Consider the following 18977-nt stretch of genomic DNA (forward strand, 5'->3'; position numbering starts at 1 on the left):
AAAAAAAAAAAAAAAAGACCCACACGCACAGAACAGAACCTGCTGACATCATCCGGGCTGGGCCCCCCCGCCACGCTCTGCCTCGCCCGGCGCAGCCGCCTTCGCCCCGCAGAGCCGCGCCGCGCTGGGCCGGCTCGGGCTTGGGGTTGGGGTGGGGGTCCCCCCCCCCGGCTTTGGGGTCCCCCGACCCCACCGCTATGCCCGGAGAGACGGCCGCGAGCCAGGGGCTGCAGCTGGAGGGAGGTGAGGATGAGGTGGGGGGGGGGGGGGGAGGGGGGTGTGGGGATGTGATGGGGATGGAGGATGCGGGGATGGGGGGTGGAGGATGCAGGGACGGAGCCGGAGGATGGGGGATATGGGAACGGCAGATAGAGGGATGGAGGACACAGTGGCATCGCTAGGACTGAGGCTTTTCCTCCACCCTTGGGGGGACCTTGGGGCCACCACCCCCCTCCCAGGACCCCGAGACCCCGCTGTGCCCCCATCCCCATGTCACCAGGGGTGACAGCAGCGTGTGTCCCCAAGCCCCCAGCCCCCGGGACATCGGCCCAAGGTCACCCCGCAGCAATGGGCCCTGGGGGGGATCCAAGAGGTGCCGCTGTCCCGCTGCCACCTCCCCCGTGTGTCCCCATGGCAATGGGGTGGGGGACACTTCCTAAAAGGAGGTCGGGGGTGCAGGAGGGGACGTGGGGCTCAGGGCTTCCATCACCCCCATCCCCAGGTAGAGAGGGGTTTAAAGGGGGACCCTGCTGAGTTAGGGGAGGGGGTATGGGCAACACAGAGAGGGCTCAGCAATAGGGGGGAGTCCTGTATTGGGGTGACCCCATGGTGAAGGAGTGCTTGGGTACCCACCCTCATAGGGGCACGGGAACAGAATGAGGGTGGGCCCTAAAATCCCCACCCCCATTCAGAGGGCTCAGATTTAGGGCATAGCTTCCCCCTCACCCCACCCACGACATATCCTGGGGTACAGGAGATCCCCCCACATCCCCTTTATGGTATACACAGCTATAGAGGACCCTATGCTCCCCCACAACCTGATAGGAAGAATCCCCAACCACCTGATCCCAACTCAGCACTTCTAGGGCACAGCCCACCCGAACAGCCCCATCCCAGCCCCCCCCCCAGCCCCTTAAACACCTGGGGAGGCCCTGCCCCCTTCCCAGCAGCCCCTGTGCCCTGGCCACACCCCCTCACCCCTATATAAGCCCCATAGGAAACATGTGGGGCAGCATTGGGGTAAGTGCTGTAGGGTGTTTCTGGTGGGGTCTTGGTTGCTGCTAGACCTCCCCCCTTTGCCCCCATGGAACCGCCTGCATGGGCCCAAGGTAATGGGGGTGAAGGGGGGGTCCTATTGAGGTTTTTGGGGGTGCTGCTGAGTTTTTGGGAGCACTTGGAGCTGTTTTGGGGCTCCTATGGGTTTGAGGAGAGGTTTAGATCTGTGTTCTTTAGGGCTGATGGGGCTGAGCCCCTCTAAGCTCAGTGCCCTGCTGAGCAGTAGGTGTGGGATGTGCTGGTTTCTGGGGTCGGGGGGATGCTGATGCTGTACCCCATCCCTACGGGGGGGGTCTTAATGCTTCAGAGCAGCCCTGGGGCCCTCAGTGCCATTGTGCTCACGGATGGGGTTGGGGGGAGGGGAATGGGGGGGGCTAGTAATTGTTCCCCCTTATTCTCCTGGCACAGTCCCCTAACCCTGCAGTGCTCCCCCCCTCCCCCAGCTCAGCCTTCCTTAATGCCCCTTTACAGCAAGGGGGGCACCTCTAATCCTGCCCTAGGGATGGCTGCCATCGCCTCCTTGGTATGAGGGTGTGGAGTGGGGGAGGGGCTCCTCAGCCCATTTATGGTGCTTTTATTTTTGGGGGGGGGGGATCATTCCAAACCCTCCACCTATATACTTTCCATAATATAATTAGGGCCAAGTCTATGTGGCAATGTCACCGGTGTCCCCATGGGGGTGGGGGTGAGGCAGAAGAGAGCTGTTGGTGGGGGGGTGTTCCCAGGGATGCTCTAACCCATTCTCTCTCTGCAGCCCCCCCGGGGGACCCTGCTGCCCCGATGCCTGCCAAGGAGGAAGCCCGCCCGCAGCCCGAGGGGGCCAGCTATGATGCAGCTGAGCGCAGCCCCCCCTCCAAGGGCTGCCCCCCACCGCCGCCGCCTCCATCGCTGCTCCCCGCCGACCCCCTGGACACTCGCATCGTGATGGGCGAGGAGACGCATTGCCCCCCTGAGCTGCCCCCTAAAACTCCCCCCCGGCATCCTGAGCTGCCCCCCGCCCGCCTCGACCCCGACCTCTTCTTCACAGCCCCCTCCACCCCGGTGCGGACGGGGGGGCCCCGCTTGAAGCCTGAGGAGGACGGAGGGGATGCGGAGAGTGAGGGGCTGGGCTCACCCCCCACCTCCCCGTCCGGCTCCTACATGACGGCTGAGGGGGGCAGCTGGGGGTCCTCAGGCACGGCCAGCACGTCGCCCTCCTGCTCGCCCAACCTGCTGGCAGAGGTCCCCGATGGCGAGCCTGGTCCCGCAGCCTTCATCCGCCGCTCCTCGTCCTCCTCTTCCTCCTCCGAGGATGAGGATGTGGATGTGGCTGTGACCTCCATAGGGCAGGAGGAGGAGGATGAAGAAGAAGAGGATGATGATGATGATGGAGGCAGCGGGCCAGAGGAAGGCTCCGGCCTACCCCGGCCCCACATGGCTGCCCCCGGGCTCATCCCTGCAGCACTGCTGCCCTTCCGAGGCAGCCTGCTCTTTGAGGCCGAGGCTGTGGAGATCACCCTGGTGCCAGCCCAGGCAGCAGCTGAGCCGCTTTCAGGTGAGGATGAGGAGGATGAAGATGAGGAGGAGGAGGAAGAGGAGGACGCCAGCACCTCAGCCTCCTTCCTGCGCTCACTCTCGGAGACCTCCATCAATGAAGGAGTGGATGAGTCCTTTGCCTTCCGTGATGACACCTCGGCCTCCTCGGATTCGGCTTCCTACGATGGCGAGGAGGATGAGCGGCTCTATGGCACCGAGCGTCACGCACTGGGAGGGGCCCAAATGGCCGTTGCCATCACCCCTGGGGACACCGAGCCCTCCTCGGAGGCCTCTGGGGACATTGAGCTGCACCTGCGTGGTGACACAACACAGCTGGATGGGACTGGGGAGCTCGAGCAGGCGTCTCTGCGGGGGTCCCCACAGCACGAGGTGGCCCTGAGCCCCTCTGTTCTGGAGCCTACTCATGGCAGCGAGGAGGATGCATGCACGGAGGTGGGGACGGAGCAGCATGCTGCCCACTCAGAGGAGGAGATCCCTGTTGAGGCCCTCACCATGGAAGATGACACAGAGCCAACAGATGAGGTCCCCATTGAGACCTTCACCACGGAAGTCAACATGGAACCATCAGACGAGGCCTCCATTGAGACCCTTGCTACAGAAGTCAGTGTAGAGCCGGTGGTTGAAGCCTCCATTGAAGCCCTCACTGCAGAAGTCGATGTGAAGCCGGTGGAGGAGACCACCATGGAGGCACTCGTGGAAGTCGACATGGAGCTGATGGACAGAGCCTCCACTGAGGCCCTCAACGTGGAAGGCAACATGGAGCCGGCAGATGAGACCTCCTCTGAGGCTCTCCCCACAGAAGTTGATGTAGAACCGGTGGATGAAGTCCCCGCTGAGGCCCTCTCTGCAGAAGTCACCGTGGAGCGGATGGATGAGACCCTCAGCTCCTCCTCCTCAGAGCTGGAGGAGGCCTCTACGCTGGAGCCTGATACTGCGCAGGAGCTGGACCCAATCCCAGAGGAATGTCCTGCACCAGAGCCCCCTGTCCCCACAGAGCCAGCCCTCCTGGAGGAGGAGATGCTGCCAGAGGAAGAGGTGCCACCGGCTGCCACGGTGGAGGCCCTGCTGGAGGCCACCCCCTGCGCGGAGCTGGAGGCCGCAGCCAGTACCCTGCAGCCCCCCTGTGCTGGGGAGACCAAAGACCCCCAACCTGATGGGCCGGGGTGGGACACCCCATCCCTGCCCACCGCCAACGGTGACCATGAGCTTGATGCTGTCCCGGTGGAAAGCCCTGAGCCTCTGTGTCCACTTGAGCCAGGTGATGACAGTGGGGAACCCCAGGAGGCTGGGAGTGGCCATGGGGACAGCAGGACGGACGCCATGCCTGCACCACTGGGGACCCCCACCCTGGGTGGGGATGTGCAGGGTGATGTCATTGAGCAGCCCCTTGAGGAGGACACGTCCCTCTGTGAGGATGGGGTGGCCTCAGGCAGTGAGTCCCTGCTGGTGGCACTGAGCGATGGTGGCAGCGAGGTGACGCAGGGCGTGGAGGAGGCTCTCAGCCCTGCACTAGGGGGTGTGGATGAGCCTGACGCTGCCTCTGGGGATGAAGCCTCCAGCAAGGACCTGGAGCAAGGTCAGAGCCCAGAGCTCATCCCTGGTGAGTGGGATGCCACAGCCGCCTCTGAGGACTTGTCCCCAGAACTGCTGGACACCTTGCACTCCCGCACCGACTCCAGCTTCCTCACCGCCCCCGAGGACAGTGCGGGGGAAGCGGCTGCCCCTGGGGTCCCCTCTCCAGCCCCACAGCCTTGCCTGGCCCTCTGCGTGCTGCCCCCAGCCCCTGCACCCCCACCACTGCACTTCACCGCTTCAGAGCGGGAGGTGTATGTAGGGACCCCCCCGGCCCCCCTCGAACTGCTCCCACCACCCGGTGCCTTGTTGGAGAGTGCGGAGGACCGCCGGCACGTGGCCTCCATGCTGCAGGGAGTCTTTGGGGACGTGCCCGCCCCAGGGAGCCCCAGCCAAGCCCCTGCTGAGCTGCCGTGTCCTCCCTGTGCTGAGCATGAAGCTGCTGCACCTGAACCCAAAGAGACCCCAGAGCCCAGCGATGCAGGGAGCATCCAGTGTTCTCACCTGGCCTCGCTGCAGCCAGACCCAGCCCCTATGCAGGGCCAGGAGCCCCCCAGCAAGGAGCCCCCGCTCCTACTCAGTGAAGACCCCAATGCCAAAGTCCTGGTGGAGGGGGAGCGTTCCCTGGCACCCCCTGAGGAAGTGGATGAGGAGGAGGCGACAGTGAAGGCAGGATCCAGCCCCATGGAGGAGGAAGAGGAGGTGGTCGTGGTGGCAGGATCCATCCTGCAGGAGGAAGAAGAGGAGGTGGTGGTGGAAGAATCCAGCGCCGTGGAGGAGGAAGAGGAGGCGGTGGTGGCAGGATCCATCCCTCAGGAGGAAAAAGAGGAGGAGGTAATGGTGGCAGGATCCATCCCTCAGGAGGAAGAGGAGGAGGAGGTAATGGTGGCAGGATCCATCCCTCAGGAGAAAGAGGAGGAGGAGGTAATGGTGGCAGGATCCATCCCTCAGGAGGAAGAAGAGGAGGAGGTAATGGTGGCAGGAACCACCCCGCAGGTGGAGGAAGAGGATGCAGTGATGGTAGCAGGATCCAGCCCCGTGGAGGAAGAAGAGGAGACAGTAATGGTGGCAGGATCCATCCCTCAGGAGGAGGAAGAGGAGGTGGTGATGGTGGCAGGATCCAGCTCTACACCCAGTCTTGAGGATGACCGTGACGGCACGGAAGCCACCCCCAGCCTCTCAGAGGCTGTTGTTCTGCCCTTGGAACCCCCTCCAAAGCCCAGCTCCCCAGAGGAGCCCATGCCCCAAGAGCCCACCCAGGCTGTGGTGCCCTCTCCTGAGCTTGTGGTGCCCTCCGAGGCTGCAGAGCCTGTTCCTGAGGTTGTGGCACCCGTCCCCATCCCGCTGCCCGCTCCCTCCCCTCCGCTCTCCAAACTCATCCAAGTGCCTCCTCTCTCCTCCTCGCCGCTGCCGCGCTTGGAGGACACCTCAGGGCTCAGCGAGGCCACACGGCCGGAAGAACGTCCGTCTGTCCCGCCGGCCTCCAGGAAGCTGCTGGAGGGTAAGAGCTGCCCGTTTCCATTGCTGTGTGTGCCCTCTGGGGGTCTTGAGAAGTGTGGGGCTGGGCAATACTGGGATCAGGGTGGGCATCCCATGTACCAACCATCAGTGGGATCCCTGGGTTCCCAACCAAGTCCCGTCTTGGGTCGGTGGGATTGAGCACACTGGGTTTCCCCTTGTCCACAAAGGTGTCCACCTTCATCTCGTGACCCCAGCATCTCCCATCCTCCCTGCAGCCCCGGAGCCGTTGCCACAGAAGGAGAAGACGAGGGGCAGGAAGGCGCCAGCCGGCAGTAAGGGTGCGCGGGGGCTGGAGGCAGAGGGGGGACCCCGGCGTGCACCCCGGGGCTCGGTGCAGTCCGAATCGAGCTCCTCCAGTGAGGCCGAGCTGCCCTACCGTGTCCCCAGCCCCGCTGAGCACCTGCCCGCCATCGCCCTGCTGGAGGACAAGGCGGCACCGCAGCATGGTGAGGCCAACCACAAAGGTGAGGGGGTGGGGTGTGGGAGGGCTTCGGGGCATTGAGATGAGTGTCACCTTCATCGTGACCCCTCTGTGTCTTGTGTAGGATCGTGCAACGAGTCCGAGAGTAATGATGAGTCCATCCCAGAGCTGGAGGAGCCAGAGGGCGCAGAGCCACGGCCCATGCAGACCCAGGTAGGGCTGCGGGCTTGGGGACTCTGTCCCCGGGCACCTGGGAGACTGTGACACCCTGTCACCCACTGCTGTGCCCCACAGGCGCCGCTCACCCACTCGCTGGGCACCGGGGAGGAGAGCATCAGTAAAGCCAAGCAGAGCCGCAGTGAGAAGAAGGCCAGGAAGGTGGGATGGTGGCACCGGGGTGATGTCCCCAGCCCAACGGGATGGGCAGGGAGGGGACATGGGCTGGGGGTTAGCTTGGCGGGGGGCACATGTCCCTGAGGTCATAGCTGGCTGCCACCAGGGTGTCCCTGTGCTGGAGGGTGGTCTCATCTTGGCTACCCCTGGGGACAGCATTGTCCCCATTCTGTGTCCTCCCATTGCTGGAGGGAGGAGGTGGGGACCCTGGTGATGTTGGACATAATGTCTGGAGCTCACCCCCATGTCCCCTTCCTCAGGCCATGTCCAAGCTGGGACTGAGGCAGATCCACGGCGTCACCCGCATCACCATCCGCAAGTCCAAGAACATCCTCTTCGTCATCACCAAGCCTGATGTCTTCAAGAGCCCCGCGTCCGACATCTACATCGTCTTTGGGGAAGCCAAGGTGGGGCGGGGCCGTGGGTGCATCCTGGGGCCAGGTGACCCACGGGGGCCATCCAGTGACCTTCCTTGTCCCCGCAGATCGAGGACCTGTCGCAGCAGGTGCACAAGGCTGCGGCTGAGAAGTTCAAGGTGCCCATGGAGCATTCCCCACTGATCACAGAGACGGCGCCTGCGCTCACCATCAAGGAGGAGAGCGAGGAGGAGGAAGAGGTTGGTGGGAGGCTGCTGCTGGGGTTGGACTGGGTGATGGGAGGCAACTGGGTGGCTGCTGAGGGGGCTGGTGCTGGCACTGGGATGGTGGGAGGCTACCAGTAGGGTTGGGGTGTTGGGTTGAGTGGTGGCCCAGGGGGTGACAGCACTGTTCCTTCTCCCGCAGGTGGATGAGACGGGTTTGGAAGTGCGGGACATAGAGTTGGTCATGGCCCAGGCCAATGTCTCACGCCCCAAAGCTGTGCGGGCACTCAGGCACAACAACAACGACATCGTCAATGCCATCATGGTGAGTAGGGTTGTCCTCATCCCATCTATTTTTGGGGGTACAGCCCAGCCCTGCACTGACGCTGTGCTCTCTCCTGCAGGAGCTGACCATGTAGCGGCCGGCCCCGGCCCCCTGTATAGGTGCACAGTTCTCCTTGCCCTGACGTCCCTCCTCGAGCCCCATGCCTCTGCCTTGCCCGCCTCCTAATGCTCAATAAATGGCCTCATGTATCACTTGGATCGCACCCCGCCTCCCTGTGTGGTGATTGGGGTCTTGTCCCTGGGGGTTGGAAGGGTCCTAAGGCCCCCAGGGTGTGTGGCCCACAAGATGGGGACCAGGTGCTTGGGGGCTGGGATAGAGGCTGTGGGTGGTGACACTGCCCCTAGGCTGGGGCTGAGCTCTGTTCCCTATCCTGATGAGGTGCAGGGTGGGGGTAGGGGGCTCTCTTGGGGGGCAAGCAGTGGCTGGTGGAGCTCTGAGTTCCCCCAACCCCGGGACCTCGAGGCTTTGCATGCTTTGTACTTTAGGGCACCGTGGACATGCAGGTGAGGGTATTTCCTTTTTTAAACAAGGAGACAGACCACAGCCAGGTGCAGAGTTATATTTACCTGTAACAAATACTCCGTACAGAAAGCATACATACAAAACAGCCCCGGAGCGTCCCCGGCTCCCCCTGTGGTGCTCGGGGTCTTGGGCAGCACGGGGGCTTGTCATGTTGGGGGGGGGGGGGAGCAGCAGTGGGGTTTTGTAGGGGAAGCACTCAACCAAGCTTCAACAAACGGTTCTCTCCAGAACTAAGTCACATTTCCCAGTGAACAAAGTATTAAAAAAAAAAAAATACCGTGAGCTGCTCCGGCTTCTGCTAAATACGTCTCTGTATACAATCACTTCAAAAAGAGAAGGAAAAAAAAAAAAATAGGGCTTTTCCCAACTTCCTTAAGTTGGCCGTGACTCAAGCGTCGGTTTGTGTAATTGGTGGGGTTTTGTTCTCTATAAATCTGCACGTGTGTGAGAAGGCACTGAGAACTCAGCGTAGTCAGGGCTCTGAAGCAATGCTCCCGTGCTTTGTGGGAGCTCGATGCCCGTGCCCCTGGCTTGTGAGTTTTTTTTACTTTTTGTTTTGGACCCTAACCCTCGAGGTGCGGGGGCTGCAGCTCCCCTTGCCCTCCTGCTCATGCTCCATCTGCTGCCAGAGCAGCCTCTGTGGTGAAGGGAAGAGTTTGATGGCCATGATTTGTGGTGTGGAGCTGCCTTCAAAGGAATTGTCCCACAGTGGGGACGCAGGGTCACTGTGCACCTTGTAAAGATGAAGCACTGAGCTGTGGGGTCCCTGGGGCTGCAATCCTGGACCGCTGTGCCTGCAGGAGTAGGGTAAGAGGTACCCCAAGGGGCAGGGCTGAGCGAGGGGGAGGATGTAGGGATGAAGGCTTGGCTCTGGTGGGCTCTGTCCCAGCTGCAAGGGGAGTGTGGCAGGATGGCACCAAAGTGGTGGATCTGCAGGGGAAAGGCAGAGAACTGTGGTTGGTTAATGAGGGAGCAGCCTGGGCACTGCGAGAAGGATGCTCTGGGATGTGTTACTGCAGTGGAAGCAGTGCAGGATGCAGACACAGCCCTGCACAGGACAAAGCACAGAGGAATGTGCTGCAGGGGCTGGATTCCCCTGCAAAGTGCTGAGCAAGTGTCTGGGCTCGGGTGCTGCAGAGGCCAGCCAGCTCCAGGCAAGGGCATAGGGACACCTCCATGTCCCTGTGCTATGCCCACCAGAGCCATCCCTCTTCCTCCTCACTGCATTTGGTCCTTCTTCCATTCCAGCACCTTCACTGAGGTGCGCTGGCATTGTTTAGGGCAAGGTTTCAGGGGGTACAATGCTGAGTGCGACGTGCACCACAGCAGCACTCCTGAGTATGAAACAAAACCAGGGCCACACCTTTCCTAAAGAGGCTGCAGCCTGGGCTTCCCCCTCATACCTACAGAAGCGAGCAAAGAAAGGGAAACTCCAGCTCTGCTTCCTCTCCCAGCACAGCCTGCCCCAGACTCTGCCCTCCTCCTGTTGCTTGTGTTTCTGCACTGACCGTGGTTGCTCCTACCCCAGCTCCTGTGCGCCCAGCAAGCAGAGCTGCGTGCCCATGGGTTCTGCCAGCACCTCCCTTCAAGCAGGATTGCTTCCTGGGCAAGGGATACAGATTTAAAAAAATAAGTGTGTATTTATAGCCGCATGTAAAATATATACAATATGTACACCATGTGCTGGAGACCCCACTGTGTTTGTCCAGGAGCAGCTCTCACCTCCCTGGCTGCGTGACAATGTCCTTGGGGACCTCAGGAGCCACCAGAGGCTTTGTGCCACCTCCCACCACTGCAAACATGGGACGGGTGCCGTCTCCATCCTGCCACTGCTGGAGCAAAGGAAGGAGCGGTCGGATGGGGTTTGTAATCCAGGCTCCCTGCAGGACAGAAGCAAAAGCACAAAACCTGGGAGCAAGCTGCAGTAGGACGGGGTGGGGAGGGGCAGAGCCCCTGCCAGCCTGCAGGTCTGGGTGCGAAATGCTGTGCCAACTGCAAGGCTAGGCTTAAATAATTCACATTGTGGTAAACTTCATTCAAAAAAGGGGAGGAGGAGAGCAGTTCCGAGAAGGACAGCGTGTGCAAAACTGTAAACCAGGGAGGGAGAGGGCTGTAGGCAACCTGCCTCCACGCAGGGCTCTCCCAGCCTCACTTCCCACGTGGTGACGGAACCAGGGAAGGCCGGAGGATGGGCTCCTGCCCGCCTCTTCCTTCGCAGCGTGCAACGCACGCACCTTCACAGTAAGAGGGCACAGATGGCCTCAGGGAGAGTGACCGCATCCTGCTCCACCCGGAAAACCTCTTTGGAAACGAGGGTTCTGCTGGGCAGGCGCTGCCGAAGCCGGCTGGCTCTCAGGAGGAGTCGCGGTCCATGCTGCAGCCCAGCGCCTCGATGTCGTTGCTGATGTGGGAGATCATGCGGTCCCACTCGTCCTCCTCTGAGGGCACGGACTGGTCGTCCGAGCTGCCGGCCGCGCCGTTGCCGTTGGTGGTGGAGTTGGAGGTGGTGCTCAGCGTCCTCCTGTACCTCCCAAAGCTGTCCGTGATGATGCCGCGGCCGTCCTTCACCCCGATGGTTTCCAGGAAGTTCTCAAAGTGTTGGCTGTCCTTCTCGGGAATGAAGGGCCGCAGGCCTTTCCCAGGGAAGAAAACACAAGGAGGGAAAGATTGGAGCTGCAGGGTTTCACGCGGGTAGGGGTGGCTGGAGGAGCTCGTTTTGGAGTTGGGGCTTTGAGCGGCGCTTTTGGGGCCGCTGGTGCTCCCATCTCGTGGCTGCGTGTCACGATGACAGCCCCAGGAAAGGCAGATGTGTACGGGCTGAATTCCCGGGGCTGAAGGCGGGATTTCCGAGCTCAAAAGGATTGTCTGTGACTTCAGCACTGAGCCATATTGCTGGGCTTTGCTCATCTCGTTAGCGTAACAGCATCAGCGTGCGATTAAGGCCCCGACAGAATGCATGCAGAGCGCTCGGGGGCCATCTGTCCCCATCTCTGCACCCTGCTGTGGGCCAGAGTCACAGGCTGGGCACCGTCACTGGAGCATGGAGCAACCCACGGGGTCACAGCACGGGGTTATGGAGCCAGTGGCTGCATTACAACACAGCTCTGTCCCAGGCAGCTTTGGCTGACCATCCTTCCCCCTACCAACCCCACCTTTAGGGCCACAGCGATCCCTCCACACCAAGGATGCTGCACACCTGAAAAATTGCACGAAGAGCCTTGGAGGGGGCTGGGGGAGGGCTTAGAGCTCTATGATTTTTAAGGTCCCTTCCAGCCTAAGCCATTCTATGATTCTTCACAGGAAAGCCAAGTCCAAGCTGCTTTTCAGCAGTGTGGTCACTATAAAATCAGCTTCCCAGCGCAGCAATCATGTTGTGTGTTGGCTTTGGTGACATGAAAAGCAAGCAGGCTGCGTGCACATGGGTGAAAGAAAATGCTTTTGTGCTGGTGCAGGCGCCTGACTGCGCTTCTGCGTGCCCAGGACAAAGGGAGCGGAGGCCACGCTGCCCCCTCCCTGTGCTGTTGAGTCACTCTGACTGCTTCCAGCAGCTCTCCATCTAAATAAGAGCAAAAAAAAAAAGGCACTGTGTGCAGCAGCACCAGGCATCTGAGAGTGAGAGCTGGGGCAGGGCTCTGAGCTCAGCCCTGAGGTTCCTTCGCTCCCTGCTATTAACGCTGCTTCAGATTATTAGAGCCAAAATCAAAGCAGGGAGCTTGAGTCGAGGGACTCCAAGAGCCTCTGAGGCAGTTGGCCTCCTTTTAGTGAAGGGAAAGGAAATGGTCCCAGGTAATAGTGTCAGCCTATGTCTGCTGGCACTGTGCTTGGTGCACACCTTCCCTCCACGACTGTAAGGTCATGTTGTGACAGCACAGGTCCTCGAGGCACCCTCACCCGTCCAACAAGATGAACACCCAAACTGCACTGTGCTGAACACCTCACTGCTAGGCCAGCACCTGCTCCAGGAACACAGGGACACTGAGTGCCACTGTTACGCCACCCAGCCAAGGTGTTTCAGGAGCCAAGGAGCTCATCTGGAACCCAGATGATGACCAGCAGCAGACACAAGCACAGCCAGACACAAAGGGAAGACACTCACCCAAGAGCAGGAACTTCCTACTGTCCCCGTAGAGCTGCTTCAAGTTGATGCAGAACTCATGTATCGAGGCTCCGTTGCGATATTCATGCAGGAGCATTGCGAACTGCTGGATCTCTTGGGAGGAGAGCTTTGTTCGGAGCTGAGGACATAAGCACACCACAAGTGGCACTGATTTTTTTGGAGCACTCTTTCAGCTCTGATGAGATGGGAGGGAGATGAGATCGCAGGAAGCCTGGGAACAGGGTTTGCTTCTTCTATTTGGACAAGAACCACTGAGCTGCAGTGATGAACCCAGCAGGATGGGCTGGCGCAGACCGCTCTGAGCTGCCAGCTGTCCAGCTTTTAAACTGGGAAAAGCTGTGAGCACACAGCAGAAGTGCAGCTCACGAAGGGATGGACTTGGGAATGCTGTGTGTGCCCCACCACAGTGAGAGGGGACAACAGGGAGAACGATGAGAGCCTGCACTGGCCTCCAGGCACGATTTTTCTGAAAGGATGATGTGTTCCTACACTGGCATGGACTCATGTTTTGCACAACAGAATCACATCACCTGCAGGGCCCAGACAATGCTGGGGCCAACAGGGAGGAACTCAGACAATGCCAAGGGCACAAACGTGTTCCCATGAGCACCAAAAGGGAAGAAAACCCTCCCACCCTTCCCCAGGGGCAGACACTGCCTCGAGGGCACCCTACCGTCATCATGTAGTCCTGGAGCAGCTCTGTGGCTGTGGTGCTCAGCTCGCTCTCGCTGATGGTTTTGATGTGTGGAGACTGTTGTGTCAAGAAGGAAGAGGGGGAGTTGTCACCTGCATCCAAGGTTTCTGGAAAGGAACTGAAGCACAAAGGGCTTGTGAGCTATCCAGAGCTCCTTGGGCACCTCCTGCTGAGCACAGCATGGGAGAGCCCGGGGGAGTGGTAACGTACAGCACAGAGGGGCTTAACTGTAATTAGTTTTGTGATTTGCTGAATACGAAGCCCTGCAAGGGAAGAGATCCCCTCCAACTGCTTTCTCATTTCAGACCAATGGGGAAAAAGGTCCCCAGACACCTTATTCTGGTGTTAAATTTGAAATTCTCAGATTCTCAGCATGGAACAGCTGGTTTGTGTGTCAGGTTTTCATCCCACAAATGCTGCTGACATTTTCAGTGGTCACTGATTCAGGAGGGAGAAACATGACAAAGCAGCTCTGTGAAAGTCACAGCTCTGCTCCGCACATACGACCTTCCCCAGAAAACAATGCAGCCAAGGATGCTGAGGAGGCAGGACCACAGTCCTGCACACAGACAGCAAAAATGCTATCAAATGTTCCAGCCAGGCTGTTCAGAAACTTTCCAACCTGCAGACTGCAGCACTTCCTGCTTTTGGGCTTAAACCTGACAGACAGCAGGGCTGCACAAAATGAGGCACTGTCCCCGGTGCCGAGCTATCAAGTTGCGCCGCGTTCGCTTTCCACTTACACAGTGCTTGCTTCTGTTTCGTATGATTCTTTAACATCCACTTTTGTAGAAGAGTCATCTGCAAGGGAGACATTAATTATACGGTGGTGCTAGTGAGGCAGAAGCTCAGTGCTTTTCCCAGCCCCTGCCCTACACATTGATTTGTGACGGGGGGGGGCTCTCAGATGGTGCTGGAGGGGAATGGTGCTATGCCAGATTGGTTACAGGCAGACCCAGCAGAGATACAGAACTGCACTGGGACAGGGCACAGCTTTATTAACTGCCTCCACCCAACATGAATAGATATGCAAAGGGTATGAGGGAAAAGGACACACCAAGGCCAATGTCCTCTGGCTTCACATAGCCTGGAGACAACTCCAGACAGGAGACAGCCCTCGTGACATTCTACCTCTAAGCAATTAAAAGAAAGGGACTTATTCTCAATACAGAGGTGACCCTGCAGGAAGCACCAGGCTGGCTGGCTGCTTGAAGAGAGGCCACAGACATTGGTGAGGATGGGAACGACTCGTAGAGGGGGCAGAAATTGGCAAGCAGACAGGGCAGGGACTCACCACTGTGCAGGGACATGTGCCGCGTTGGCGTGGACGCACCATCGAATATTGCTCTATCTAAGAAGTCTATTGTGGACTCAGTGTAAACAATCTGGAAGACTTGGCTGAGAAGTGAGCACAGCTCCTCTGCAGTCACCTGTGGAGGGAGCAAAGATGCGGTGGTGAGATAATGCAGTGGCTTTTCTCTTAGCTCCTACAGTGTCCCAAGAGGTTTGCCTTGGTGCTAGACGTATGAGACTTCTTATCACCCTTCCACGATGCCAGGCAAGCACCCTTGCTCTTTTCCACCAATTAGTTTGAGGCAATAGGTGATCAGAAGCTCCATCACCTGAACGATCAGCTCACAGCTATAACACCCACACCTTGTGCTGATGCTCTGTCCTATTCTCCTGCTGCCTGAGACTGTGGCTACATGACCTACATCCCAAATAGGTGCAGTCACCCCAGGGAACGGTACAGAAAATGCAGCTGAAAAGGAGTGCAAAACCCCACCCTCAAGGCAAAGGGTTTCTGCTGGAGAAGCACAAAGGCCAAGGTCCAAATCTCTGGGTTTGGATGCTGGATAAAACAAATTTCCAGGTCAGCATCACGAAAATGCCCCAGCTAGCAAATCCTATTGTGGGATAGATTCAGTTGTCTTCACAGATTTCCTGCTGCCAGAGACAGCTCTGGGCAGCAGGCACCACAAACAAAGGAAAACCATCTTCTGATAGCATCTACGTCTGCAATCCCATTCCCAGTGCAATTCCAGAGTGACTCTGGAGATAAGCACAGCATGGAACAGTGTGACTGAGTGGTTTGAGCCTTACTTTGTTCTCCGTAGCCAGCACCACCAAGCAGCAAGCTTCCACGGGTACCACACCGCTCTCCGACAGCGAGCCCGAGGTGAGGGCTTTGGAGCTCTCGGCACTGAGGCTCTGGCTTGGGGAGATCCCAGGGTCCTGAGCTGAGAAACAGAGAAGTCATCACAGAAAGGCCAAGGAAGTAAGCAAATAATCAGCCCTTGCAAGCCAAGCTGTCATCTGAGCAGCTCGAGGCCAGCATGCACGAAGCTGCTTTTGTACCTGCCCAGCAGAGAGGCCACTTGGCCACATCGGGCTGACACGGTGATGTGGTATCACCCCTCCACGGGCTTGGGCTGGGCAGAGGTTTCTATGCAGTGAAAGCACAAATTACAGCAAAGCTTTAGGGAGGTTCTGCACACCAGCCTGGTCTCTAACCCTGCAGGGACAGCAAAGCCCATAGAATAGGAGAGCACAGGATCCCACAGCCAGCAGAGAACAGCCCAGAGGAGGAAGCCCGTAGGAGCTCCACCTGAGTAGATAGAGAGATGCACAAGTTCAAAGCATTGAATGAAGAACCTGTAATTTAGAGCAGGTTCCTGACAACTCCATAAATCGCTGGCTTCATTTCCATGGCTCAGCCTCAGGAATCCATCAGCAGAATTACAGCCTTGTAAGTCAGTTATTCATTCATTCTCTAGACTGTCCTTCGCTGACACAGGCTTTGTAATCCACTAAGTCTCTGTCATTACATCTTTTAAGTAGCTCAGCTTCCCCCAACCACTTCAGCACCAAACCACACAGGTTTAACAAAGACAGAGCTGCTGGGGACAAATTCCCAGGCCTTTCTCAGTGCAGACTGGACATTAGGAAAACGTTCTGCACCAGAGAGTTGTGGGCATGGAACACGCTCCCCAGGGCACTGGTCACAGTCCTGAACTGCTGGAGCTCGAGGAGCATTTGGACACCACTCTCAGACACAGGGTTTGGGTTTTGGCTGGCGCCATGTGGGTCCCTTTCAACTCGGGACATTCTGTGATTCCATGGTTACAAGACCCACAATTACTGCTCTCCTGCCCTTCTGGCTCCCAGAACTACTGCCCAGACTCACAGTCAGTGAGAACAGGGCTTCTTTTCTCATTCCCACGACCCTACCACCGTGTCAGCCCCAGCCTACCTGTTTTCAGCACCACCAAATGAGCGGAGTCATCTCGAATGTAGGACACGGACGCGATGTCGTGGATGGGGACCCTGAGGATGAGATCTTCTCCATCCCTCCACACCAGCTTGATGTTGTAGGCAGACAGACTGATCACAGCATCGTGCTCTTGGGTCAGCTGTCCTGGAAGCTGATGTGCTCTCTGCAACAAATGCATTTCCATTAAAAATCTCCCTTTGGTGACTGTCCTGTAACAGGATGGAGGTCCTCTACCCTCCCCCTCATCTATCTGCAGGACTTGTTTGCTGGGCCTTCTTGCTTAAGGTAAAATCCCACAGCCTTCTGCCAACCCTTGAAGATGAAGGGATGGCTACAAAATCAGCTCAGACCAGCAAGGTCCATAATCCCAGACGAAGCTGGCTCCACACAAAGCTATTCCAGATCTCAAAACCTTCCTACAACCCGTAGGAAGGAGATGCCCCTTCTTTCCCCAGTCACCCCACAATTCTGTCTGAATCCCACGCTTCCTTTCGCAGCTTCAGTGGTGTGTGGTTGCAATTTTTTGTCCATGGCTTCCCACACTTGTAACCTAGGGAAAGAGGACCCCTGTCAGACCGGGACCCACCCCCAGGGAAGCCCCACAAGCCCTATAATCATGCTGCTTGCATTTGATCTGATAATGACAGGAACTAGAGCAGCTCATTAGCAGCTTTCTGCAGTGCTGAGCACTCACCTTTGCGTTATCTATCAGATGCAGTATTTCAGTGCGGCTGGAAGGATTCAGGTACCCTGGGACAGATGTGAGTTGGCCTAAATACTGGAAAAGAAAAAACAAAATGTCATCCTATCTCATACGCACACCGACCGAGGACCCAGAAACTCTTGGAAGGAAGACACCATCAGCTCAGTGCAAAGGGCACTGCCAAATGCCTGGTGTACAGCCCGTATATAAGCTGCTGGACAGCACCCATACATATGAAAGATCTCTTGTGCTTTTAAGTAATCTTGATGTTATATAGCTACGGGGACTCACTCCTTCCTCTAGCTGAAGGGAGCTGCAGGGATAAGCTCTCTCTCCCTTCAGCCCCTGAAGTTAGCAGCAAGCATTCGTTTCCTTTGGGTTGGACCCCTCAGATCAGAGGGAGCATCTTCTCTGTGGGCTGCCAACACCAAATATTTCACAGGAGCTAAAAAAAAGATGCAATCAGCCCAGAGGCCAGGAAGGAAAAAGGCCATTTCTGCATCTCAGCAGTGAGAAAGCCACCCCAAAACCCACTGAAACTGCAGAGGAAAGCAACATGGCAGCACACTGAGATTCTGCACCTCCCCAGAGGCAGATGCTGCAGCATCACAAGGGGAAAAAGAAAGTGAAAGAGCCGTGCTTGTCCTGGGGGAAATGCAGGCAGCCATGGGGCCTGCAAGTGGGGAGCTCAGGTGCCAGGCAGGTAGAGAGTACCTTCACTTCCTTCTCGATGTAGTCGTTCAGCAGGATGTCTGGCTCGACGCGGTCTGGCAGCGACACCACGACGGTATGGAGAGGTCGCCTCTCCGTAACTTTCTCCTGGGCCTTTTTATCTCGTCCTTTTTCACCCTTCAGGAAGACTCGCTTGAAAGGGGACACGATTCCAGGCTGCAGGGAGAAACGGAGACAGCAGGGTGTTAGGGAGAAGGGGTCCTGCACCAAGTTACAGCAAACGAGCAGCTGGGCTGTGCCATGGGCTCCCAAACCCTTTTGACACTGCATGGCACTGGTGCTGGGAAGGGGACAGCAGCTCTGCAGGGCCCAGGAACAGAATTACCAGTGCAATTCTGGTCACACTGCTGTATGAACCCAAACCAGCCCGGAGATGGACTGGGTCAGCTTTTAGAGCTATGAATATGACTGCATTGTCTTCTGGTGGCTAGCAGCAGCACACAAGAAAACAACTCATCCTACAGGACTGGGATTGGGCGCTGCTTGCTTTCCATCCATCTCCCCATCAAGGGTTCCTTGGGCAACACGAGGTCTTTGTGTAAAGAGCTATCATAAATGAGATGTTGGAGTGGGCTCAGATCGGGGACAGAGGTAGTCAGAGATAGCTGGAAGATTCTATAAGCAATGCCTGGGTCTCAGAAGCTCACTGTGTCCTCACCTGAGCCCCTCCAGATTCTGCAAGATCCTCCAGATTCAGGCTGAACGTGTTGCGGGGGCAGGGGAACACGTAGGAGCATGAGGACAGACCCACAGATATCAGCCTCTATGGTCCCAAACCATTCAGAGGTCTTTTTGGTAGAGCTGGAGAAGCTTTGCAGCCAAGAGCTGGCATCTCAGAGCTGCTGCTCACCCAGCATGCTGCATGGCTTCCCGTAGAGGGAGCATTGCCACCGTCCTTAGAAGTGCATGGGAATGCTCTGTGCAGGGAAATCCTACAAACCCGGGAGGCAGCAGGGCTGAGCTGGGGCATGGGAGATGCCTGGATCTACAGTCTGCAGAGGAAGAAGCTTTAAAGGTGAGCGGATCAAACATAAAGAGAGCTTACACCGCACAGAAATTGCAAACTTTGTGCAACTTGAGAGAGCAATAGCCCGCTGTGAAAGCTGAAAGAGCAAAGCACCATGAACGACTGCTGCAGAGCCTTTGCTGCAACCCATAGCTTGGTCTCACTGAGCTGCTTTTCTAAGTTTAGACAAGCACAAGAGCTCTACGGGAACAAGCGAGATCAAAGTGAGACCTAAATAACTTGAAGCCATTATGCTAGGGGGGAGGAAAGCTCCTGGTTGAGGAG

At 57.8% G+C, this 18977-nt stretch overlaps 2 protein-coding genes across 4 annotated transcripts in view; one reads left to right on the plus strand and one right to left on the minus strand.

Moving 5' to 3' along the window:
* Nucleotides 4724-7846, plus strand: LOC110393892 (NAC-alpha domain-containing protein 1-like; the record flags this gene model as incomplete). The annotated part of the gene is given in 8 exon segments (XM_021387331.1): nucleotides 4724-5884; nucleotides 6120-6368; nucleotides 6450-6538; nucleotides 6620-6703; nucleotides 6979-7125; nucleotides 7203-7334; nucleotides 7501-7623; nucleotides 7703-7846. Coding segments are annotated over 8 exon segments (2000 nt in total), but the record flags the coding sequence as incomplete, so codon positions are not given.
* CCM2 (CCM2 scaffolding protein) overlaps nucleotides 8188-18977 on the minus strand; it is a 28443-nt gene continuing 17653 nt past the window's right edge. For 2 of the 3 annotated variants that reach the window (XM_021387335.1, XM_021387333.1), the window contains exons 2-10: nucleotides 17669-17842; nucleotides 16946-17029; nucleotides 16231-16414; nucleotides 15081-15217; nucleotides 14272-14407; nucleotides 13721-13778; nucleotides 12957-13095; nucleotides 12263-12401; nucleotides 8188-10799 (exon numbers count right to left, since the gene is read on the minus strand). In XM_021387335.1, coding sequence (XP_021243010.1) covers nucleotides 10519-10799; nucleotides 12263-12401; nucleotides 12957-13095; nucleotides 13721-13778; nucleotides 14272-14407; nucleotides 15081-15217; nucleotides 16231-16414; nucleotides 16946-17029; nucleotides 17669-17842 — 1332 coding nt within the window. In that variant the 3' untranslated portion in view covers nucleotides 8188-10518. The other variant, XM_021387334.1, reaches the window with a different exon arrangement.

Source organism: Numida meleagris, chromosome 2 (assembly GCF_002078875.1).
Source record: "Numida meleagris isolate 19003 breed g44 Domestic line chromosome 2, NumMel1.0, whole genome shotgun sequence".
NCBI lineage: Eukaryota > Metazoa > Chordata > Aves > Galliformes > Numididae > Numida > Numida meleagris.